This window comes from Hetaerina americana, unplaced genomic scaffold (genome assembly GCF_022747635.1).
Source record: "Hetaerina americana unplaced genomic scaffold, ioHetAmer1.1.p SCAF_17, whole genome shotgun sequence".
Taxonomy (NCBI): domain Eukaryota; kingdom Metazoa; phylum Arthropoda; class Insecta; order Odonata; family Calopterygidae; genus Hetaerina; species Hetaerina americana.
Window position 1 is genome coordinate 4,308,584 of NW_027286730.1, and position 27,044 is coordinate 4,335,627.

General features: G+C 35.1%; 1 protein-coding gene across 1 annotated transcript in view; it reads right to left on the reverse strand.

The window, feature by feature from the left end:
* The window catches only part of sif (still life), a 250,300-nt gene that overhangs the window by 200,293 nt on the left and 22,963 nt on the right, over window positions 1–27,044 (reverse strand). The window contains exons 6-7 of the mRNA XM_071584246.1: window positions 19,481–19,685; window positions 13,046–13,366 (exon numbers count right to left, since the gene is read on the reverse strand). Of these exons, the coding sequence (XP_071440347.1) occupies window positions 13,046–13,366; window positions 19,481–19,685 (526 nt within the window). The remainder of the gene's footprint in view (window positions 1–13,045; window positions 13,367–19,480; window positions 19,686–27,044) is intronic.

A 27,044-nucleotide genomic window follows, 5' to 3' on the forward strand; every position in this document is an offset into this window, starting at 1 on the left:
GGCCATAGGTTTTCGTAGCGGGAAAAAAGTCAGACTTTCCCAATTCCTCGGTGAGAAGTGATCAGGGTGCAATGCCGAAAATTACGAAAGTCCGGCCTTTTTTTTAAATATTGCGTTTGCGTTTGGGATTTCTGTATTGTGACTGCACGAGGTAACGTGAACCGAAAGAACGAAAATAAAGAAACTAAAAATAACGAGTAACGTTTCTTGTCCATGATTGAAATTTCAGGGGAAACGAGGAAAAAGAGAGGAAGAGGAGTTTACGGAAAGCTCATTCATAACTGTAATTGAATTTTAAATAGGTTTTTCCATTCATGTGTAAGCGTTTGCGGATTGAAAGGTGGAATAAAATGAGAGCAGATTCCTTTTCACTATAAAAAATTCGACTTTTTTCATATTTTCCTTCAGTGACTCTACACGCTAAAAGAATAAGCGCCATTGTACTACCGTAAATGAGGTTAATACACGCATTTCTTTACCTCATTAATAAATATTTTTATGAAAAAATCCGTAAAAAGTTAATGGTACCTACGAGTTTCGAACTCATTTCACATCAAGCAAACACTTCGCTGCATGGATATACACATATATAATGCTAGCGGAGATGAATATCTCCAAATCACACTCAAATTTAAATTATTATGCATATACCGGCAGTTTTATTGTTTTAGAATAAATCCATCCAGTGGGTCTTAATTATTAATTATTTATTTCCGCTAAGGGCGCTCGATTACAAACTATTAGCCGGCCATTTGCGTAACGGCATCTATTGCATTTAAATAGATGATATGTATTTTAGTCAAAGAAGTCGATTTCTTTTGTTATTCTGTACTGGTAATTCATATCTACGTGGGAATGAAAGAGGTGAAGATAAGTTCAGACACTGGGACTTTCCTATCATTTTTCAATGTGAAGAAAAGATAAACTAGGCACGCTTACATATACCTCATTTACCTATGTTAATAAATGCTTTCCTGTCCCCTCAACAAATTCTCAATACGCTTCCCCTTCCTATCAACTCACTCTCCTAATGCACTCTCAAAAAACTTCGCATCCTCCTCTCAAACCCTGCCTCGCCATCATCCCTCTCACAACATTCCCTCCATTCCTAACTAGCTCTAAGCCAAATTTCCAAAGAAACTGCCAAGGCGAATGATTTTTACACTCTGACATTGTTGAACTGAGATATCTCTAAGCCGATGATAGAAAAGCCACCAATATCAACAAGAAAATAATGCTATCAATATGTCTTTAGAATTACTCAGGATTTTTTATCATAGAATAATTTTTGGTTTACCTATGTTGACTTATTATTATTATTTTAATTAATCAAAAAAGAGAAGCTGCTAAAATCTTTTTTTGCGTCAAAACTTAATCCTTTTACTTAGAAAGAAATATGTACGTGTACGAGTAAATGTAGAGTTCCTTATATTGTATCCCTTTGGAAGATATGCCACACTTAAAGAGTGGTGATTATTTATCCTTTTTCTTTCGAAGAAGTTAGTCCATGCTGAAACATATCTATGTTAAAATAACAATTTTTTAAGAATGTTACGCGAATTTGAGCTTCAATATGGGATTTTAATTATTAATTAACTGTTGCTCAGAGAAAAAAATATCATTTCCACACACAGACTGCATCTGTGAATATTAAATTTAAGTTCTTCCGAATAAAACGGAGAAAAAAGAAGTAGAAATCTAAATAAAAGATAACTTTTCCTTTTTAAACAGGTTGATATTTCTACATCTTCATGTGGGATATCCGTTCGGTGCCGCATTCTTTTCAGATACTGTCGCATGAACAGGCTTAGTGTTGCAGAAAATTGCCTTCCAAAAAACTTGACCCTAAATAATTTAGCAATGGCGTCGCATTTATTTGCTAATCAGTACCCTATTAACTTAAACTATTGCTGGAGACATCATACTCAACAAGTGACTTTTCATTGCTTAGCTATTAGCAATTATTTTAAGAAAAAACTTTGATCACGGGTGCATTAATAGGTAAAAAAAATACATGTTAATCATGTATTTTTTTACATTCAGACCACGGTGCTAAAATCGTTTCAATATATCCGCAGCGCGGCGCTTACTTTTGTCGCGATATTTTCAACGATAAATCAATGAATTTATCATAAAAATAAGAGCTTGAAGTTCAAATGCCAGTAGTATATTATAGCTAATAATAAAAAAAACTTATAAAAGGAAAAGGGTAAGAATCACCCCTTTCAGCCACCGATTTTGGCACAGGTTTTATATTCTCCCGGAATACTACTTCCCGGAATTAGAACGCCATAGCTGAAGACTGCTGAGGCACCTACCTAACTTAGGGTCACTCGAAGTGCAAAAAAGCTTATGTTATGGGGTCTTTGACCCCATAACGCAAGGAGTCAGGTATCTCAGCGTTGTCCTCCGAAGTGAGGGTAGCCTTAGTGTTCAATGAGCCCTCTCCTATGTGCCCAGCAAAGGCGAGAAAATATGACTGCTCGAAGAGCCGTCCGAAAAGCGAGGGCGCGGGGCGGGACACGCACGGCGGGAAGCCAACACATTTTCATCCACCGCCACCACCATCTCGGTCGTCCCGTGGGAGGAGGACGCAGGAAGTGTGGGAAGGTGAACATGAAAAGGGTGAGAGGGGCTTAAGGAGTAGGCTTGGGGAGGGGGGAGTGGGAAACCACGATGACGGTGTCTGAGGGAAGAAAACGGGGGAGACCTACTTCAGAGTGAGTGGAATGGGGCAGATGGGAGGGAGAGGGAGGACTGGGAATAAAAGAATTCCGCAAGGAAAGGGATGCGAAGGGATAGAAGGGCGGGGAGGGGACGGCGGAGTCTCCCCAGAGCCGGGCGATTGAAAAGGAAGTTGCTAGGCGACGACTTATTCATCTCACGTAACCTTCGACCTAATGCCCTCCCTCTGTCCTCCTCACCCATCTAGGAGCTCCTCCTCAGCGACGAGCTATTTTATCTGCTTACGACACACGGCATGCATTGCGGGACTCAAATATTTGCAAGATGGATGTTCTGAAAACCCGGAAATACGTGTATTTTTATCTCCGAGTAGAAGCTAAGTAAACGACTCATAAATAAAACAGGAGAGGGAGTACACACGAGGAGTCAACGGAATATTCAATGGCATCGCTTTACTATTCAATGGCATCTCTTTTCTAATTTTTTTTTACCGACAACTGGGAGTAAAATAGGAGACAGGGAGTTGTGGCAGCCACATTTTCTTCGCGTGTTTTTCCAACAAGCGCGTGCTTCCTGTATCTAACTTTCCCGTCTGCAAAATTGTTCGTGTCACGGCACAAGTATTCTCCGCACGAGCCTAGTTTAACTTTGTTAAAATAGAAGACAAAACTGATCCCTATGTTTTTCTACGAAAACAAACTTTTTAGTTAAGTCGGTAGTCATCTTGATGTTAGAGAAAGGATCGATAACGGAGAGAACATGAGAAAAACAGTTTCTAAATCCCGTAAGCAAATATTTAAGGATAATCTCAGCTGATGAGTAACTCAATCGAAAATTCGTCCACTCTTTAAATGTATTCACATTTTTCCAAACACACATCTCTGATTTTCATTTCCGCGCAATGTGAACCTCGCTAATTAGCGGATGGAAGCGAAAAATTCTTTGTCGTGTAGAGTCGAAAGCGACTGTAATTAAAACCCGTACAGTGTGAAAAATCAGCATACGTCCCGGCGCGTGAAAGTTTTTTTAAGAGTCAAAGTTTACACTGGATCGCATATATAAAATAGCCATGTTATGAATGCCAGCTAGACATAATGTACATTTTGAAACCACATATCTCGTACGAAGGCTTAATTTGAAAATATACTACCCGTAGTTTAATTATTCCTCCCTCAGAAGAAAATCACATAAATTAGTTCCAGAAATAAGAATCTTCTTGGTGCTACTACGCATTTTTCCAGCAGATTAAAACGTGAAATGTTTTCACATTTCCTCTAGTAGCTTATGCTCAGTTCCCAAAGTTAAAAAGGCTTTCTCAATTTCAAAGCCACTAGAAATATTTTGTTTGCATATAAAAACGAATGAGGATGTCATTTTCAATTCCGGTTTAATCAGAGAGAATATATCACAATTCAAAATATGGGGTCAGGTTGACATGATATACAAGGAGCACCCTAGAATTAAAACTATTATTGACGTAATAACAGCAATTATCAAGTGAGCCACACTCGTGGCACAATTTCCGGACGTAATTAGAACTTGTTTAGACATGTATTTCTAACAGCTTGCCAAGTGGAAATTTTGATGACAATGACATTGATGACTTACAAGGTTTTCATTAATCATTCGTATGAGTGATATGTTGTAGGATAACTCCATCAAGAAAGAACTGTGGTATGGAGGGAGATAGCCGGAATAACTCCTGCCACGCTGAAAAGTTCACATTACCTCCACACATCCATTACTTACGTGAAAAGAAATATACTATATAATCAAATTTTTCTCAAAGCCAAGTGTTCAATTTTTTTAGAGCAACAATAGTGCCGCTGACCTCCCTGTGCTACCATCTGCTCTATCGAATAATACGAGGTCGGTTAAATATGTACCCCTGTTTGAGGACAAAGGGCGTTCCTGAGGGAAGTTTATGTTATCATCGTGTGCTGCCTTCTATCAAACGACAATGAAACAAATTTCAGACTGATTTAAAGGTTAGTTTGGATTTGGCAGCCATTCAAGTAAGACTTGTTTCGTGATTTTCGCTAAGATGGAAAAAGAGCAGTATCGTTCGGTAATTCGCTTTTTGTTTTTGGATGGGAAGAAATGCGAGGAGATAAAAACAAAGTTGCATGCTGTTTATGGGGACATTTCGCAATCTATGACCACAGTTGGGTTCAACGAATTTAAACGTGGGCGAACATCTGTTTTTGATTAAGAGTGACCAGGATGCCCGGCAGACGTGGTTACCGAGGAAATCATTCAAAAAGTCCACACCATGATTCTCGCTGATCGACGAACGAAAGTGCGCGAAGTAGCAGAGGCCGTGGGTGTGTCAACCGGAACGGCAATTAATATTTTACATGATAAGTTGGCGATGAAAAAATTGGGTGCCGCGATTGCTCATGGTGGACAAGTTGATCCGGCTGTCAACTTGATGAACTGCATGAACTACGCTATGAATTGCTGCCGCAGATCCCGCATTCACCCGATCTGGCTCTCTGCGACTTTTTCTTATTCCCTAACATAAAGAAATGGCTTGCGGGAAAAAAATTTAGCTCAAATGAGGAAGTTATCGCCGAGACAGAGGCGTATTTTGGAGAGTTCGACAAATCCTATTTTTGGAGGGGTTAAAAAATGGCCGAAATATTGGGAGAAGTGTATCTCTCTAAATGAGGACTATGCTGAAAAATAAAAATATTTTTTTTGGAAAAAATGGTGTCTTCATTTCTAACATGGGTACTTATTGAACCGCCCTCGTCATAATACCCAGAAACCAGGTAAAAATTGAACAGTTAGCACGAGTGAAATTTATGAACCAATATACATGTATATATACATGTATATATAAATGTATATATAAATGTATATATAAATGTATATATATATATATATATTTATATATTAGGCGACACCTTTCAATATTAATTCATGGTTCAATATGAGCCATAAATTAAGTAAAATTTACAGATTATTTACCAGTTTTGACTGCATTCCAGTGAAACCACAGAGTCAAGAATGAATCTCTAATAAAGCAAAACCTTGCCTTTATGTTTACATTCTACAATGAAAACACGAACACGTTTTAGTAAAACAACAAAACGTTTAAAATAACCTCAGCGATACCCACTAAGCAAGGAATTAACTGACTGAAGATGGAATTCAGTAGCATACCTGTACGTCAATATGTTATGAAAGTTTCGAGGTATATATGCTTCACAACATCATAAATTATTAAATAAGTTGAAGAGGGAATAATTTAGCTATTAAGTGAGTTGTCACAGATGAGTCGACAGCTTAATCAGAACATGTAGCTTAAATCTGTAAACATTACTAATCAAATACGTATATTGGGCATACCAGTGCTATTCACTGTCGGAGTTTTTCCGATACATTTCCAAATAATGTAAAGTGTTACATCAATAGGAATTAGTAAAATTATGAAAGGCTGCAGCAAGGTAACTCACTCTTCACTAAATTATTTTGATAATTGAATATCAGAACGTAAAAAAACCATGAAAATTTAACTAAACATTTATAATTACAAAAGATAGAAATTTTATCATTCCAAAAAATGCACATTACTGATTCTGGATGCGTAGGGTATTCTAAGAGACGCAAAAAGTTCGTGTGGTTTTTGCAAAATTTTGATGAGTTAACTTGTAGGTATTTCTGAAACAAAACTTAGATCGGAAGGGCATAAGCCCCTCATGAAAGTCTTTTATGGAGAAATATTTGGGTTATTTCGCCAATATAATTCAAATTCAAAAAATCCAATGGAGACAAACGATAAGACGCTATATCTACAATTTTAAATGATTAACGGAGCGATAGATTTATATAATCATTTCTCATACTTCGAAATGGGATCTGCACAGAAACAAGATTTTGTGGAGCTTATGCATTTTTTCAACATACCTATCTTAGAAAATTTCTTAACCCATGTTTAATATTACCTACATGGTCCTACATTACCTACATCCTATCTGCGTGCGTATTGGGCACAGAAGGTCAGCTAAAATTTTCTTTTTGCAGTTCAATAACAGATCTTTCCACACGGAATAACTCTTTAACTACGCTTTGGCCACAAAGCATGGTATTTTCTTCACGACTTCTAATTGTGGAAATCGGAGCTATGCCTTGGGTTGTGTGCTACCCGTCCAAGCGGAAAATCCATATTCGTTTGAATTGAGATGAAATATTTTTCATTCTTTAACCACCTAGAGTTTTTCCTCGTGAATATATTGATTGGATTAAATATTTGATAGAATCTCTCTGTCACCTATGGATGTACATTTGACTTTTCTTGGGTACAAGACAATGCCAATAACGCCTAATTAGTAGATTGCGTCTTGAATATACTCCCCTCCTTATGATTCTTAACTGGCCACAATTGATGATAATCAAAAGCCCAAGTGAAATAAACTCCCGAGTACCTACTTTCCAAAATTAAAAATGTTGAAACCGATTATGATGATGAAAACCAATTATGGATAGGTACTATATATTGTCAAAAACAAGCAAGTTAAAAAAAGAAAACATCAAGAAATATATGTCTCAACTACAAATCACTTTTATCCTAGGCTAACATCTTCAACATTTCCTGATAATTACTAGATTTCGCGATGTGAACCAAATGACTCCTGACTTCTTCCAAGATTACCCGGAATTTTCCCCTCTAGCGCTTCTTTAGAAGGGCTTTCATTATTTCCCCATTTCACTTCTACTTTCTTCGGACTTACGCTATAAACCTCCTCTCCGGCACCATCACACTAAATACGTCATGCGTTAACCTTCCTAACCAACCCACTTTCTTCATTCTACGCCCATCATTCTTCCTTCAAGTAGTTTCGGAACTTTTGAAATCCTTTCTCGGAAGAATAATTACTAACCTTGAGTGATCTAGCTACTCATAAAGTTTTAGCCTAACGTCTTCGATGGAAAATATTAACTATGAATTTCATAAGTATTACTGATACTACAGCTCAAAAATCAAAATGCTTGTCATTCTTTAAAAAAAACTGTGCAAAGCTTATTTAACAATGAACCTCCTCCATTGCGGGGCATCACAACAAAGTCGCTTCACCAATTAAAACGTATCCTCGATACCATTAGGTAACATTATACCACCATATAGGTTAGCTCATTCTCTATCTCAATCACTAACAACGAGTAACACATACACGACTAGAGAAAAGTTCCTCGAAGGTACAAATAATGTAACGAGCTCTTTAAAATAAGTTCTAAGTATAACAAAAAAATCTAAGGCGCATCCAGCTAAATGTAGAAGCGATAGACACTAAAAGAAATTTATCGTCATTATAAGACTACGACAGGATTCGTAAGTTGACTAGGACATTAAAGGTACAAATAACCCCACGTAGAACGCAGTGCTAAACGATGCAAGGCTCACTCGCTCAAGAGAATCGCGAAGACATATTTCATCCCACCATTAAAACATTTACATTATCCCCTACTCTCTTGGGAGCAACTGAAGACCCGGATCGAAGGGTGGAAAATTTTCTTCACTGCGAAAATCTAAACTTGAAAATTACTGGTTAGAAAGCCTTAACCCTAATGACCCCCGCTGCCAGAGAGGCTCGGGAATTACGCGAGGCGAACCCCTTGCCAGCTCTCCGATTCAACGGAGAACAATGAGGAAATTTTGGGGCAGCCACCACGAAAAGAAAAGGCATATCGCGAAGGTGGTGCAAAACCAGAGCAAACGCTATTATGTTCCCCCGGAACTCACTTCTTCATCGTGTTTTTTAGTTGGCTCTGAAATATCTCCTAAGGGGATAACTCACTAAAATGCGTAATCCACAGAGGTTAGATATGGCTATAATTTTGAAAAATGAGATTGATACTCAGAATATGTGAAGGAATTGAAAAAAGTAAGTACGAAGCGTGGATGAAAAATTGTCCCTTTTTTTTAACTTCGATTGTTAATATCCTTCAGTAGTGCTTACCGGTGTAATTTTCGCAGCGATTTTTCAATTTGATCTGCAATCAATAGTTCTGCCAGTCGTCCAAACACATCCATGGAATGAGTACGGTTAAGCGAGGACGGTTAAAATGATGAATGTCTCTGAACTTGGTCCGTTGCCAACACAATTTTTCCTTCTTTTCTACTCCAACGCCGACCAAAAAAAAAACAAAATATATCGATGAAACAAGATTTATCCTCGTTGGCGGATATAAATACAATGACAAAGAAATAATCATGGAATATTCGAATACGTGAGATTATTACGTCAACGAGACAATATTCCAATCCCGTAAAGTTGGCAGTGCGATCGGTATTGGCTAAAAATAATGTCTCTTTCTCACTAGATAAGAAATATTCCTTTGCTATTTCATCAGCGAGTCTTAATCATTTACTTCCCGCAGAAAAATAAGTATGCTGAAGTAGGTTACGTTCAAAATTAACATGTTATAATCTTAAATGAAAATCACGGAACGCACACAATCGTTAATCTAACCCATAAAATAACCACACGGGTGAAAGCCGCAGCCAGTCAGATCACTATTCAGATTCAACGTACTTTATCATGCAAAAAATGTGCCCATCAGTCAAAAGTATGACCCAGCCTGCTAAAACACGAATTATCGGAAATAGTATACATAGACAGCTCATTTCGAACTTAATACGAAAACTTTAAACGATATTATTTTCGTTAATTACCTCGTTCCACCAACTGGACCATTTTTAAGATGAAAGCGCAAATGCCTCAGATTAGTTCTATCGCCACGTAGAAGAAATAAGTTCAAGGAAAGGACTAATAAAATAACGAGGAATTCGCTCAGTCATCGGTCCAGACGCAGGAGGAGTTCGTGGCTCCCATCGAATTACTTTGGAGCGGGAAACCAGTTGATACTCTGGAGGTAAAGGCGTTCTCGATGCCCTAACGACCTTCGCTTAGCTCGCGGAAGAGAGTTTGATGGCGCGGCGCGGAGAACATAACGCAAGATGAGACAGAGAAATGTGAAGAACAGGAGAGGAGAGAGAATTGGGGCGATGCAGAGAGGAAGCGTGAAAAGGGAGAGAAGTAGGAGAGGAGAGAGGGAGAGAGGAGAGTAGGGGAAAGGAGACGGGAGGGGAGGAATTGAATTGTGCACTAGAAAAGAGAGGCAAGGCTGTTTTTATCGATCATTTTGCCGAGAAGCTGGCTCGCGGGTCGGTGGGACGATGGGATGGGGAGGGAGGGACTTCTGTGTGAATAAAAATCCCTCGTAAAAGCCAATGGATTACGCAAAGTGATGCTTTTCCGAGACACGGAGAGGAGGGGGTGGGGTGAAGGCAGAATGAGAAGCAACGGGTTGGGAGGGATGGGCGACGGGATGAAAATTGGCTCTGGAATGAGCGGTGACGCGATATTCTTGAGGATGTGGTGAAAGAATTGGCCATTTGCGAACGGGACGGAGTTAACTCGACGAGTGATTGAAAATGGACGAACGGTTAGCATGAACGATAAGTAGAGGCTCCGAGGGGTGGGAAGGTGAAATTTTGCCCTTGTCAGCGGCTGAAATGCTTGCCACTTTTGGAGACTTTAAAAGAGTTATACACATCATTGGATGTGAAAAACTATTCCTTGATGGACAGAGCTTGAAAACTGAGTTCGGTGCAAAATATTAACCTCATGGAACTGTTTAAAATTTAAATGAACGCATATTGAAATCAAAATTAGGTAAACTGCGGTCAAACGATTACATTACGACAGTCGTTAAACAAAAATCATTCCAACAGAGCAAAGTAAAATGTATGCGATGACGTGTGAATTCTAAAATGATGACGCGTGAATATTTAAAAAGAGTTTGGCAGCGGAAAGTACTTGTAACAAGCAATCAGCAATGCAGCTATCAGCGTTCAAAAGTGAGTTATGGGCAAAAACGACCCTCATAGGGAGCCTTGCATAATTGCCCCTCATCATTTAACATAATAGATTATGTAAATTCGATTCAAAATTGGTTTATTAATTGGAAACTAGCTAAAGATAAGCATATATAACAGCAGGGAATATGTAAATGTTTGCAGCATATTAAAATGTACCCATTAATTTAATTAAGTTTGATAAAAAGGTGATTAAAGAAAATATATTTATGATTTATTACTCTTGACCTGTCACTGTCACACAACTTAGGGATTGTATGGCTTAGTCCTGTATACATAGCTTATCACAAGTTTTCCCTTTAAGAGGATTAAAATGTGGGAATGAGGTATCGCCCAATAAGGTATCTCAGGGGAGAGTTAATAATAGCAGATATTTTTACGGAGAAGAGGAAGTGATGAGCAATATGGTATTCTGAAGTGTAAAACAATCAGGCTATTACAGTAAAGGAAGGTTAGAATTTTATAAAAAAATCTTGGTTGTTTCTATGCAACTCTGTATCAAAAAATTGTTATAAAGCCACCATTTTACCATTTTACCACATCTTCACAGATTACTACCATATGGTCAAATCAGACACTCATTGGTAGCCACTAGAATATTAATAATATATCATCATAATAATATATTCAAAACAATCTCAAATACTAATGATACTATAAAGTCAACACTATCAAAATTTAAATGAACTCTTTATAACTGATTTATAGTTACACACTTATATTTTCTGGAATTCTTGCCAAAATAAGATCTTAAGATTGACTCTACTTCCTGGCCAATTTTTCTTTCCTTTGGGAAAGTAAGCCATCAGGTAGTCAGATAATTTGATTATGCATTGCTATATATGTTGACCATATTCTAATGGATTGACTAAATGGTCAAATTATATTACCTCAGAGTACTGGATTCAGAGGGCATAGAAGGAAGTTCATGCAAAGGATGAAATGTAGTACATTCAATGAATACTTCTGATGGCAGGGAAGCATGGTTCAAAGTCACACTGAAGCTAATACATACTGCTAGCTACATCGACAGACTTATGGACAGACATGTAGCATAGGTCAACTCTGCATCAATCAATATAACATGTGGATCACCCACTTATCACAGGACATTACTGGAAAGCAGAAAACCAAATGCCAGTACTTCCCCATTAGATATAATTTGTCTATTTTTAAGTGCCATTACAATCATTAGCAGAAGAGAGTTTTTAAAAATAGAGTTTTATAAAAAGCAAGAGTGCTGCAAGTTTTAGATGTAAGCCATTTTCGGCTACATAGTACACAATTATAAACAGAAAAAAATACGGCAATAAGAGCAAGCAAAACATATACTCTAATCTATGAGAAATTTCAGCACCAGCTGAAAATGGTGAAGTAAAATGAAAATGTGCCCTAAAAAGCCACCATGAAAACAAAATTATGCATTACATATATAAGGCATGTGTCATTAATTAAAACAGCACCTGATCACCCATTATGCATTTCGGAAATATCACCTTAACAACATTAAAAATAAAATTAAGAAATGGTGCACTCTAAAACTATAGCATATTACACTGTTATCATGAAAACAAATTATTTAAGAAAGAAGAATCATGAAATAAATATTCACCTACATTTATTCAAAGTAAACTTTAAGACCAGAAATAGATTGTTTCTTCTCAACGGTCACCAAATTAGTGTATGAGTTACCTAGGGCTAGGTTTTAGATATTTTAGAGATTTTTGTAGATGTATATTTCCCTCTCTCCTCTCTCACCATTAACAGAAAATTAGTATCCCTACTATCTTTGTAAATTAAATACCTGCATAGTCCTTGAATTGTCAATAAATAACATATATTTTGTAAGAAGTATCGTCAAATATCTTTTATCCCAATTTATGAATTTACTGCAGCACTGAGAAGCAAAACAATTTTTTCTTTAAAATACAAAAAATAACTATTCAATTAAGAAAATTGAAATTTTTTGAATTAAGTTTAATTGACATGAGAGAATTTCCAATCAACCATTTCTGTTTTCATCCTCCTTTCTCAGCTGCCTATATATATATAGAGTCAGTGGTCTTCATTTCCTATCATAGTTAATTCTTTCCTATTAATCCATGTTTAGTCTATATTACAAGATCAAAGTATTAATGGCATTAATCCTTAGTGAGGTATTTTAGTACCTAAAATTAGTCCTATGTAATTCTTGCCTTTCATTCACTCAGGTTATGCATGAAGATTGTGACCCTGCCTGTTTTAGCTGATAGGAAACTGCATTACATCTGAACCTTTTTTCCATTAAAATCTAAGGCTTCAGGAAAAATCCTAATTATATGCATTGCATAGTCCTTATCAGAAATTTTTGGTAGTGGCAAAATCTGTTGAAAGTTAGGTTTTTCACACTCTTACTTTACAAAGTTCATGAGTTCATGTAGTTCAATTGATGTCAAAGGGAAGGACAAAAGCCTTTATAGTATATCTCTGTATTACCTTCGATCAAAGGAATCTGCCCTGTAATGGCTGCCATCACCTCCTTCATGTCGTAGAGAGGGCAGGGAGTCCCAGGGTGAGCGATGGCTGGATCGACCCTCCCCACGACCTCTCCCGGCTGAAGCCACTGACATTGTTGAGGCCCCAGTGGTGGCTGAGGAACTCCTGTCTCCCCTCCAACCATCTGAGTGGCGAGACCATCCGCCATTGCTTTGCTGGAAGTGTGCTCTTGCAGCCAATGAGGAAGAGGAGCCGACAAATTCACCCCCATGGCATGAAGCGCACCTCATGGGAGAACCACCACGCTCCCTCCGATGAAATCTACGGCATTACCACCCATTTTTCTTAGAGACAGGCTAATGGCTCACATTTAAAAAAATTCATTGTTTCATCCTCTGACCCTATCCAATACATTTAAACCTAAATTTAATGATTTTGGTAATACTCAGGACCAGAACGTTTGGCTGAATACCATTTTTATGAATAATAATACCAGCCAGGAGGATATCACTTCACTAATTCCTTTGCAATGACATAGTCACTTGGATTTTGAAAACAAAATTCCACAAAAAGATCTCACTTTCTTGCTTGTTTCAATATAATGTGTAGGTAGCTTAATGATGAATGTGCTGCTGATTTCTGTGAATATGTTTGTAATGGAGCACTTTTATTATTGACTAATCATCGCCATAAATATTAATTATGGGTGTAAACATTTTTTGCTGAGTTGAAATTATTCTTGCTGACATTATGCCAACCTTACTTGAACCTGATAATTCATGGAAGTTTATGTGCTTAATTTACAAATAACTCGCTAGATTTTCATGACTGTTACCCAGCCCCTTGCTTTGCTATTCATAGCCATGAAAATGCAGCATGTCATAGCAGGTAAATACCACTATTGGCAATTCAGCTCCTTCCGAAGCTCTAAATTCTTCAACTCCTGCTGACATTTCACTCTCTTCATGAGTCACTGGTTTAGGCATATTATTTGAAAGTAGATACATCAAGGTCATTGTAGTGAATATTTTATTTTCAGGTAATCATGAAGGAAGCATATCTTTAACAGTTAAGCGTCTCTTTCAATATTTTGTTGTGTAACTGAAGTATTTATGCCTCATATTCCTTCCATTTTCAATTACTAACCTTAAATACAAGATCATGAGGGCTGTTACTCCAAGAAAAATGTGCCTCATTTTATAATAGTACCACAGCCAATAAAAATGTTTTACTTCTTTGTGTCAGTAAATGTCAACACAATAATGATCTATAGATTTATATTTTTCTAAAAGTGAGATTCCAAAATACACAAAACAACTAATGTGGTAACTTGAATTGAAGATCCTTGACAAAAGAATTTTTGATAGAAATAACCAGTCATATTATTGTTCTAGTTTTAATGTTAGTAATTTTCACCATGGAGGGATAATTTTTTATTGACTTCGTCATTTTTAGTTACATAATCAGAACTCCATTCACTCTGCAAATACTCACTGACTATTTATTTTTTTTTTTGACACATTCAACAGCTTGGTAGGTATGCAACCAGAGATTTCAGTAAACCTTGTAGACTTAATAAGGTATGATAAATTATAAGCTATTGTTCAAGAATTTCTTTCATTTGAAATAACAAATGCGTCATCATCATTGAATCCTTATTTTATAGCTACCTTACTCTTGTTTTAATATTTTCACTTTATGCATAAAAAATATAGTAGTGCATATTGTAATAGACATATGAAATTTATGATTGATAGCTACCCATGCTTGCAGATGATATTTCTTGTTCAATAACGGCTTACAATCAAGGAAGCTCTAACTCTGAATAATAATGCCCTAATTAGTCCGAGAATATTATTAAAATTACAATCCTTGCCTATTCAGGCCCTAGAATAGAAAAGCTAACCTTTTAAAAGTACTTTGGTGCCAACATACTTCATACATATGCATATGTATCTTTAAGGAATTTTTACATTCATGGTTATCCCAATAGTAACTGAAGAACACAAACTTCTTTGGCGCATTTTGGTAGATATTAAAAGTGAATTTCAAAGCTAAAAGTAAAAGTTCTGATAGCAAGGAAATGAAACCTTTCTTGTGGAATTTTAAATAAAAAAAATAACTTTCACCGATGCATCTAATAAAATGTTCATAACATAAAGGAATTATCCAATGAATCAACAGCAGTGTTACTCTACAGCAGTATAGTCACTAATAATATATGTACTTTAAAGTAAATGAAATGAAAGGTGCAATACAATCATTTTAAGCATTAATTCTACTTGAGAGACACCTAAAACCAGGAGGAAAAACACCATGGCAGTAAACTTTAATTACTCCAACATTGTAGAAGTGCTGTTATGTAAGCTTAGTACTGAGTGCTTAATATGATAACACATGCCACACATCTCTTAATAGGTATTGATTTTCTACTTCTCAGGCTTTTCACTAAGAAGTGGACAAAACAAGCAATCTAATTCTCTTGGGTTGACCATATCCAAAACATCAAATAACTTGAATTGAAAATTTCCAAGGGATCTTCCAGATGTAATTACCGGCAATAGACATTATATACTTGGTATATGATCATCTCAAGAATTCTAAATTATTGTTGAATTAGTAGCATCCACATACTTAAACTAATAAGGACCTTTAAATTGATATCAGGCACATTAATCATTTTGTAAAAATGCACATGGAGAGTGTAAAAACAATCAGAGTTTTTAAGGGAGGACAATCAACAGCTAAAATGAACATTATAGCAATATGTGTAGACATAGAATTGTAATTCACCCACACAGTTAGTATGTACCAAATATTCCATTATTTCCGCCCATGTTGTTCAATATAATGTCTGTCCATATGTCTGCATTTATGTGGAAGTATTATGCAAAAGGATGTTCTTAGACCTAAAAAAATGTGTAATATCAATACATACAAGTAAATATAATATTTCAGTAATTTCTGCAACAAACTTTGATGTAAACTATTTTCATAAATACTAGATGAAAATTTCAAGGTGTCCCCTAAGCCAAACCAAGAACTCAGGAGGTAGGGGGAACAAATTATTCGGCTTAATCCAAAATTTCAGAGTTTAAGAGGACGCCTCGGTAGCTTAAGTGGCTAAAGCACTCGACCGGATATTGAGGGATCTGGGTTCGAGTCCCAGTCAAGGCGAATGATTTTTACGCTCTGAAATTGTTGCATTAGTGAAGTCATTTACGATATTGAATTAATATTTCATTACCCAGAGAGATTTCATTTGTACACATATAGATCCCCAGTTAATTAAAAAAATAAGCAGCCATATTTTAAAAAATAAGAAACACAATAAAGAGGTATTTTAAGGATCAATGAAGGAAGTAATTGAGATAATTTTTTGCCCTGTATCATTGCTCACAGTGTAAAAATTGTTATGCAATGTGAAATTTCACGACCCCATTCATTATAAGGAAGTTTATCAATTTCCTCAAAAAGTTGGGAGTGTTACTTTTATTCTTCCTGATAAAATTCTCATTTCACTACAGTAAATAAATGTTTGGGAAAACTAATCAAAAATAAAAAATGATATATCCAAAATGAATGTTCTAAGAGGTAGAAATGTGGGTACATTTTGACTAAATGTTAAGGTTTTTAGTGATGTATGCAATTTTGAAGATAAACCTAATTTTAGACCACATTTAAAGGATTGTTCAACTCTCATTATCATTGTAATGTAGAAAAATAATGACATTTCCTTTTCCCAGCCGAGCTGTTTAATGCCACATAAGCTGGAAAAAAGAAAAACTTCACAATAAAATATTCTACATGTAGCAGGTAGTAAGTAATTTTTAAAAATCCTTATACGTAGATTCCTTTCTCATCAGCACTAAATTCCACTTGTTAAGCATAAAGTAATTAAATTTCGATATCATCATAATAAGCGTTCAATTTTTCATATCAAGCGTGAGCAAAATATTTACAAAGCTTGTACAGTTGAGTAGTTTCAGGCCTTTAAATATGGCAATAAAATAGCTATTCACAGAGACAGGCCCTTATAATTTCTTTTTATTAATTTTAGACTATGAAACCAGCATTTCTTTGATAACGCATCATTTAGTGTAATGGGGCAAAGTAGGATTTCATCCCCAAATGACTTGTTAAGGTGAAAGTGGCTGTAGAGTCAAAAGCTAAAAACTATAAATTGTGAAAAGGAATTTATGTTCAAGGACAGCATTTATTTCCTGCTTTCTCACAATCCTCCTAATGAAGGAACACTACTATCAAGATGTTTGTAAGAGCCTAAAATACTAATGCGTGCAACAATGTTCATGAATTTCTAACGCATGAGCCAAGGCTGACCCACTAATAAAATATATACAGGCCCCTTTTTAGAAAATATTCAGCATTACACTCTGAAAAAGATGTCTTTTACCCAAAATCATCTAACTTGCTTATATACACAAGGGTAAAAAAGTGGCTGTCATGGCTGAAATCATTCCAGAAGAACTTCCCTACCCAGGTGAAAAGTGGTTTCCATTATATAAAATGTATTAATGGGATTAAATTACAAAAATTCAAATATAATTCAAGGAGCAACTACTATTTTCCCTGACTTAACAAGGACATTCTTGCTGTCTAAATTACTTCTACCACCCATTTACTTTGTGGTAATCTTTCATGCTCTTATGTTCTTATTTCATTTCCAAATTTTGAATACCATCTATAAATTGCTCAATTGGATTTTTTTACTATTTGTTACTTATCTGTGCAAATATAATGCCACATTTTAAATTTGGCCCTAAACTTTAATGAAACATTTTCCAAATACTGAAAATAAATACTCTTCCAATCAAAAATATAAGATTGATTAGCTCATAGGCCGCTGGGGTTCTCATGGACAAATAATTCTAGACTGAAGGTGCTCCAAGTTCATTTGCATTTAACTAACTTCATTACTTATCTGATCAATATATTAAGTTCCAAAGTTCATAAGAAACATCTGCTGTTTATTTATCCTTTCCTCTTCATTGTCTCAGAAAGATAGTGATATCTCAGTAACCTCTTGCATACAGCAAGTTTTCCATCACCATTTTGAACATAAATAGTGAGTAGAATGCTTGTTCCCCAACTGGATCTGAGGCTTGAAGTTGTACATTGGTTTTATATAAGATCTGTTCACATATATTAAAAATATTACATATCTGTTCATTGATGACTTCAATTTTTCTTCCCATTCTCATATATTTTTATTATTGTATCATAGAACGAAAGGAAATATTTTTAAGGGGAACATTTTAATGGATACTTACATTGGAATTTTTAATATTAATTCTCACTTTTCTATGTACTCCTGGCATTGTGATCATCATCATTAATGTTAAATACCATGCTTTGATTGGTCAAGGAGAAAGAATGCCATGGAAATGATTACCTATCTTCTTCATTCAAGATTTGTGTGATAAAATTGGTCAAAATCTGAATTTTATTATTTATTTTTTAACAGGATTTGACTCTGATTCAATTCCAAATGTGAATTCAGATGCTTAATCTAGCTAAGGTACTTAGATATTCTCTGTGATTTTAATTAGATGATACATAGGAATGAGGAAATACTGCAGATTAATGCTGCAGCAAAAGCCTGAGCTTAAAGATGCAAGGAATTATGAACCTGAGGGTGCCATACTCAAGTTTGCAGCTGAATTTCTATCCAGAATTGTAGCTATTTCTGCATGGCCATATTCTTGAGTTTTTTTAGATGCCTCTGAACTTAGCTATTACTTTTTATATTAGAAATATCACTTTTAATGGTACTTTAATATTTCAAGTGGGATTCGATTAGGTTTTATTTTTTAAATACTTGCATTATATTTACATTTTATAATGTGTTGTGATCGCTACGTTTAAATAATTAAAATGCTAATTTAATTAGGAAGGTTAAAAGAATAATATTGATATAAATAATTTAGCTACATACCCTAACTACCTTTTACCCTAACTTTCTCTAGATGAGCTATAGTATTTTTTAAGATAAAATAGATCAAGATAGGAGCCAGAAAGTGAAAAAAATAAGAACATCAGAAGCAGATAGACCTGGTGGGTGGAGCAAACACAGACATTGGAAAAACCTATTTCCTGGTTTAAAGTATTTAAAAAAATATTGTTGGAGGTACATACTATATCATAAATGCTCATAATGACAAACTGAGAAAATGTTTATCCTGCATTCCATCTAAATAAAGCATATAATATGGAGAAATTGTTCAATTTTTAATTCAGTCCTGGTTTCTTGAAAATGGATCTACCATAGCAACATGAAAGAGAAGAATCAAACTCACTTTGATTCTTTGTATGCAGAAAGAGGAATATTTGAGTTATGAACCAAAATGAGCCTGTAAAAGTATAAAAAATGATAACTGCTAAAATATGCTAGAGATATCATTGATTGACTCAAACCTGGAGTTATGGTCACTGAGGTATCCAGATGCTGCACGATCTCTTTCTCTTTCCCTCATCAATTCATTTCGATCACTATAGTAACCATCCCTGTCCCTTGCTGAAGAAGGCCTATCACCAACTGAAGATGTTGATGACTGCTGTGGTAACCGGTGAGGAAGAGGCAGCGTTGATGATTTGTTCATGCTTGCACTACTAGCAGGCCCTGAAATTTCAGTAAAACAATCAAAACTGTATTAGAGGAAAATAGACAAACAGCTAGGTTCCCAGGAATCCCAAGTTAAGAACTCCTGACTGACGAACTGTCCACATTTAATTTTTCTTTTTGCCAGACATGAATATAGCCTCAAATAAATGGACTATGCACACTAATTATACAACCTTACTGAGGTAATCAAAAAGTCATTGCCTCATTTCAAGAAAACACTAGCATAAAAATAGTGTCCATTTAAAAATAGCTTACACATATCTTTTAAATTTTTGTGTGGTTATGTTTCATCATACGGTAACATTAATACAAACTACAGTAGTATAGGAAAATAGACAGAGATGAAGGTTTAGATCCAGAAAGATACGGGTAAAAGCAGTTAAGAGGCTCTCAAAGAAGGAAATATTATAAGCCTATTTGACAGAAAGGTATGAACGATTGATTCAATGGATGAGAAAGGCATGGTGATGGGGCAGGATGAAAGAAATCAGCAATGAAAGATAATTCTTTTTCATAATCTAAAACTAAACCCTTTGGGGTATGTTTACAAATAAAAGAGCAAATTGTGAGGGGATGTATTCATGTTCTAAGAGCTGGCCTCGGAGGTAGCTAGGTAACGTCCTCGTCTGCCAATCCTAGGGTCGTGGTTTCGATTGCCGTCTGGATGGGTTTTTCTCCACCTAGGGCTTGGGTGTTTGTAATTGTCTCCATCGTTTTCAGTGGTAATAGTATGATGTAAAGGCCAAATAGTGCTGTTTTTGGACTAAGACTAAATATGTAAATAAATTTTCTGATCGGTAAAGCCAAATTCGTTCATTTTTCAACCTTTCCCATAAACACTATGAAAAGAATCTGTTAAATTATCCCTTCAACAAGGTAAATAACAGTTCTTGGAAAAATCCCAGATATGTTGGGAAATGCCGCAGCAGTAACTGCATTATAACATTTTCTGGCCTTGCACTACAAGTTGAACTTGGCACTCTTACCTAAAAAATCATCCTTGTCCTACCAATGTTTCTCAAATATGACCTTCATATCTATCTCAATATTATGCTCTAATAAGTCTGTAAAACATAAATGCAAATGAATTAGTAGCCATTTTATGAAGGCTCACCATTTTTTGTATTATAATCAGCTAGGGCTGTCACCTATCTACAGTATTTATTAAGATTATCCTATTACTAGTAGTAGCATTAAACAGTATCATCAAATGCCGTGGTCAAATGTACACCATGTAACAGAAGCATGGTATTACATTAACTGTTAATGGGTGTACTTGTAAACCAAAATGCCTCTTAACAACTACATAAAAAATTTGCACCTTAGAGCTATGGAAAAAATCCACAGTGAATTTTGAAGTTTCTCAATTTATGAAAATGTTATTGAAATTCCATAGAGGACATAATAGGGATATCTTTTGTTGCTGTCTCCCTGAAAAATTGTTGATGCCTATTGCTCAATGTTATGAAAGCTATGAAAAAATTACATAGAGTAAGTCAAGACAAGCAAAGAGTAAAATTTTAAAGAAACTGATTGTACTTGTGAGGAGAGAGTGCATGTTCCAATTAACTTTCATGCCTTACCAAACAAAGTATTAACTATAACTGTTAGCTAGAAGGCCTTGATGAATTTTCAGAAAGTATCACATCCCTTCCGTGGTCCACATATTAATCAAATCAAGTTGATTGAGCACCTAAAAAGTTCTTCTCATTATGCTCTATATTGAGCATGAAATGTGTGATGACCTAACAAATTTTTAATACCACAATATTTATTTAATCCTTTAAAAATTAGGTTATACATATAATATTCACGATCACCATCCATTTAATTTTACTAGCTATGGAAAAGTGGACATTTTATTTGGTTTGGTAGATTATATTATAATCCAGATGCAATATTTATTTTTATTAATCTATAAAAATTGCTTTTTCATATTAATAACAAGTGCTAACGCAATTTTTTACTCTAATTTTTTACAATTTTTCTCTGCTTTAATACTGTTGGGTGTTATACATGCTCTCCATAGTAGAAGTTTAAATGTATTGTTGTTATTTCCAAGTTATTTTTGCAGAATTTTCTAAGAACTATTACAATGAGATACTTAGAACACTAAATAAGAGCATAGAGAAAAGGTAGGTGTAGATTTTAATATGGAGCATAGCATGGTGTGACCCAGAAACTTGGCATTTAGGAGAAGGATGGGCAAAGATTGGAGTCCTCAAAAATGTAAACCTGGAGATTGAAAAAAATCAGCTGGATACGGAGGATGACACGTAATTAGAGTAGATAGACTACAGGAATATAAGAAATTATTGGAGATAATAAATGTGCTTATGTTCTGCAGTAGTACTCTCACAGGATACTAATTTTCTGGGATCATCCTTAACCTACCTCTGCATGGTAGATTGTAAAGTAATAATGCTTTAAAATGTAAATTTAAAAAATTAAAAATATGCTTATGATCAGTCATAAAAACTATATTTAATTAGTAAAGGGCGTAGTACTTCATTCAATAGGCAAAATTTTGTCATCTGTTAGGAATAATACATTTTTTTATTAATTTTATTCCTTTATTTAAAAATTTGAATTCCAAAACTTTTGGTTGAATTCTATAGTTGTATTCCATTAACGTAGAGGCAGAACAGCAACCAACTTGGCCTGATAACAGATCCCATTTTGTGAGGAAGAACTAATATATTTAGATTTATGGTAAAGCTAGCTACTTTTTAAAGTTAATTAATATTTTAAGACTTTTAATAAATATTCAAACAGTTAACTTGAGAGGTTCTTTATCATGATAATATGTGATTGACACAGATTACATTAGGGAATAGAAGGACAAATTAGAGAAGAAAATTGAGGAATATCGACAGAGAAATAGGAAGATGAAATCACTGAGAGTGAAATAATGAACAAAAGTAGAAAATAATTGGGTGATAGAAACATGATGGATAGAGCAGTGTGATGATACAAATTTACAGTGAAAGGATGAAATGGGTGCACTGAACAGGAAGGTGAAAGTATTGTTTGGTAGAATAAGAAAGCCATGCCCATTGTCAGAGATATGATAGGAGAAGTATTAATCAAATTACAAGAGACTCAGGTAAGGAGGTGAGAATATATAGAAAATTATACAAAAATTATATTTGTCCCACAAGTTTGCATATAGAGAATATGATGCTAACAGCGATAGTTTAGGTTCAAGCAGATTTGATTGAGGTGTAGAAAAGGAATTAAAGGCAATGGAATTAAAATAGCTTGGGGATGGATATCATTTATGAGCAACTAAAGGGTTAAGGAAAAAAAATGGGAGTAAGCATTTTTATGAGCTCATTCAAATCTCATATGAGGGTGGAGTTAAACCAAAAGATTTTGTCAGAGCATATATAAGTTACTATCCCAAGAAAGGGAAAAGCAGTTATACATGAGAATTATAGGACCATATAGGAAGCATGATTTCACACACAGCAGGGGTATATTAGGGGCATTGTGATCCAGAGGATGAAGTGCATAGCTGTTGACTGGAAGGCCTAGATTTGATAACAAGTGATGCTTCTGAGAACGCTCAGCTTCACCCAACTGTATGATTGTTCATATATTGGACATTCATTGGAAACTGCAGGAGGCTCAGGGGAAGCATATGCCCTCCCTACCCTGATATGTGAATTTTAAATGCCATTCAGCTCTGTATTTAGTGACCTTTACCCTCACCTATAAAGCCAACCTTCTGGTTGAACACTCATACTGTGGTGGTTTAATGTTAGTACTTTGGATCATCAACAATATGATGGAAGAAAAGGACAAAATATTATGTGGAAAATATCATTTTGGATTTAGAAAGTTTATGGGACTGCATGATGCCATAGCAGTAATAAGAGCATTGATATAGAGGAATATCTATCTAATGCAACCAGGAGGATTTATACATTTTGAGATGGTGTTTGATAGAGTGCATACATTTGGCACATTTACGGAACAGAAAACAGAAGTAAAAAAAGAGGAATATATGGCTATGACGGCAATCGCAACTCCATTTTCTTTCGCCTCCTTCTCTCCCCCCTCTCTCACCCACCCCTCCTCTCCCTCATGATTGTTATATAAGTGGACTGCGACTGATTTAATTTGTACCTGATGATGACGCTTGAGCGTTGAAACCGGTTGTACGCTAATAAAGGGCAGTGGAAAGTTACTTTGTATTCTTAATTTTATTAATATATGGCTGATCTAAATCTTGTGCATAAGAGTTGAAAGAGATGAAAAATCATCTTTCAGACTGCACAAGTGAGGGTAGCATATGAAGACTCGTGATGGACTATGGGTAAGTGGTGATTTGTATTAGGAAAGGGGTAAGACAGGGTAGTCCATTGTCACCCACGGGTTAATTGCATATGAGTATGTGGAGGAAATGGTAAAGGAATCATAGGAAGAATTAGATTTAGGAATAATGTTGAAGGTGAACTCATCAAATCATTTTGGTTTAAAGATGGTACAACTAGACATAACAACCCAATCTGTGAAGGATTTACAATCACTGCCAAGTGTAGTCATGATCTATATGATAGGTAAGGGATGGGAATAAATGAAAGAAAATGATGGTAATGAAGTCAAAAAAAGGATAGGATAAGAAGAAATATTAGAGCTAATGGGGATAAACTGGAGCAGTAAAAGCAGTAAAAATATTAAAATATTTAGGATAAAATAGATGGAGGGTAAAGCAGACTATACATTCAAAGAATTACATAGGGTACATAGGATTTTATAAAGAGAATAAGTTGGTGATGTGAACCTTGAATAATTATGTAAATAAGAGACTAGTGAGAGTTCTGATATGTAGTCAAATGGCAAATGGCTCCAAAACTTTGTCATTGAGGCTTTAGGGCAAGAGAATTTTTAGATGTGTGCCTTGATAAGAATGGGAAAGGTCAAATGGAAAATCGAAGGGTAAGCTTAGGGAGAGGGTTGGAAGCAATTCATAGAAGGTAAAAATAGGCATTTTGGGAGGCAGTGGAATGTTGAGCACTGCAAAATATTTGAGAATAATGAGTGTATCTACATTTTTACCTTCATATTATCATGAGGTTTCATGGCAGGGGAGGTTAGTTTGGTTAGAATGATGGTTGATTAAAGACATTTGGTGCATCCGATTTGCCAAATGTTATGTTTCATAGCATCATGATCTCGATTTGTGGGAGGAAAAAATGACTGACTTATATCAATCAGTTCATAGTCAATTTGCCAAAACATCTCAGATCTTGCCTATCAATGAAAGGTAAGGCTGTGGTTGATTTAATCCTTCTGAGTCATTGCCAAAATTGAAATCTTTGAATTTATCTGAATTTTAAGCCATTCATTCAAGATTTGTGCTCCCAATGACTCCTAACCTAAACTATTCAATGTTTTCGTTCATAATGATTTTAATGAAGTTGACAGCTTTTACTTGCATCCCGTTGAAATTTGAAATTAAACCCCATTGTGAAGGGTCCCAAACACAAGATTTGTATTCATGGTGAGACTTAACCAATGTAAACTAACACCTCTACTGAACTTTTTCAATAAAATATTTCCCCACTATAAACTCCTCATAGTTTCTCATATTGGGCCCAATAATGGTTTGACTACCAGGTACTTTACTAGATCTTCCAAACTTATACCTGTCTCTCTTAATTTTGTATGTTTTATAGGGATGAAGATTTTTTCCTCTGAAACTAATTACTGCACATTTTTTCTGACTCCATTGGAAATCGCACCCCAGACATTGATCACAAATATTACTGAGACAACTATAAAGAGCCTTATGTACTCATCACTATGTCAACTTGCTTGGTCAACCCTTCCTCTGAATGCCAGTCAACCTTGTTTTATTTAACATGACATTGTGCAATTAACTCTCCTTCTAGTTATTTCCCTATTTTTGGCTTATCTGTAGGGAACATAACCTTTATTTTATACATTTACAATAGTTTTTCCACTGGAGATTTTTTTTCTTTTCTATTTTCATGACAGATGCAAGTAGCTGCTTGAGACTTTTTTTGCTTATTAATGAATTATATGATATTGAGTTAAACAACTAAACGCATGAAAGATTATTATAAATCAGGATTTTTTTTCTAATATAATTGATGCAATATTTTAAGTTTTTTTTAATCTTCATAGGCTTTTGTCGTTTACTCAGAAAATTTGTCTTAGCCTCCTAATTTGAACTTTGAACGTGTTCTTAATGGTATGTATCCATATATCTCTTCCTATCATGCAAAGAGAAATGAATGCATTGTTTCTTACATCAAATTGGGTGGCATCATGCCAATCCACCAAAAGACCTGAAACATTTTTACTTACAGATGTGCAATGCAAGTGACTGCTTTCGTTCACTGGGCTCTGCTAATTTGTTCTCACTTTTCAGTGATATATTCGCTATCTACCTTTAAATCACTCAAATATGACACACTGGTTTACCAGACTACCTGAAAATGCATTCTCTTTCCCCTTTGTAAATGTACAAGGTTATTGTATACTTTATATAGAAGTCTTGGTATCATACCAGCAGACATTCATTCTATGTATTTCAGTTTGAAAAAACAGAGATAGTGATTGCTTGGAGAGTGTACTTTGTGCATTCTGGTGGATTCACAGCTTAAGTGTAACAGCACAACTGCCTGATATAAGTTTTCAACATTTAAGTTATTTCTCAAAGGACATACTAATAATCTGAGATGCTGCTGGAGTGTTCTTTTACAGATGATCTTATTGCTGTAATATTATAAAATACAAATAAATTCATCATTGATTATCAAGAAAGAATAATATAAAAGAGAGAGAGATTGTAATTTACCTGATTTGTGAGGAATTAAAGCTTACTATGATTTTCTTTATATTAAAGTTCATTGTGCTCTACTGATGATATTGGTATGATATTTTTTATTGCTAATATCTCATAAATGCTTTGATTAATTTTTTTAAGTGTTCATTTTAATGACAAGGTTATCAAGAAAGATAGAAAGAAAGTCTTCGGATAAACTTGCACTCCTAGGAGAGATTTTTGATATATATATTTACAATTACCATGTGCATTATTGTTCAATGGGAGTGTATGTTAATTTTGATGAGATGTTAAATGAGATTTAGGGGAATTAAATAGCAGGTTCATTTCAAATGAATATTAGTGGCTATGATGTGGTAAAAAGAGATATCAGGACAATTAGCGATAGTGTTCATAACATAACGTTAGACAACTGGTTTATTAGTTACTACATAGTTAGTTTAATATCTTGTGAAAGTAACTAAGTAACTGATGTATGAGCAGTGATGTAATACAAAAGGCAACTTACAGAGTGTTTTACATGTTCTCTAGATCAT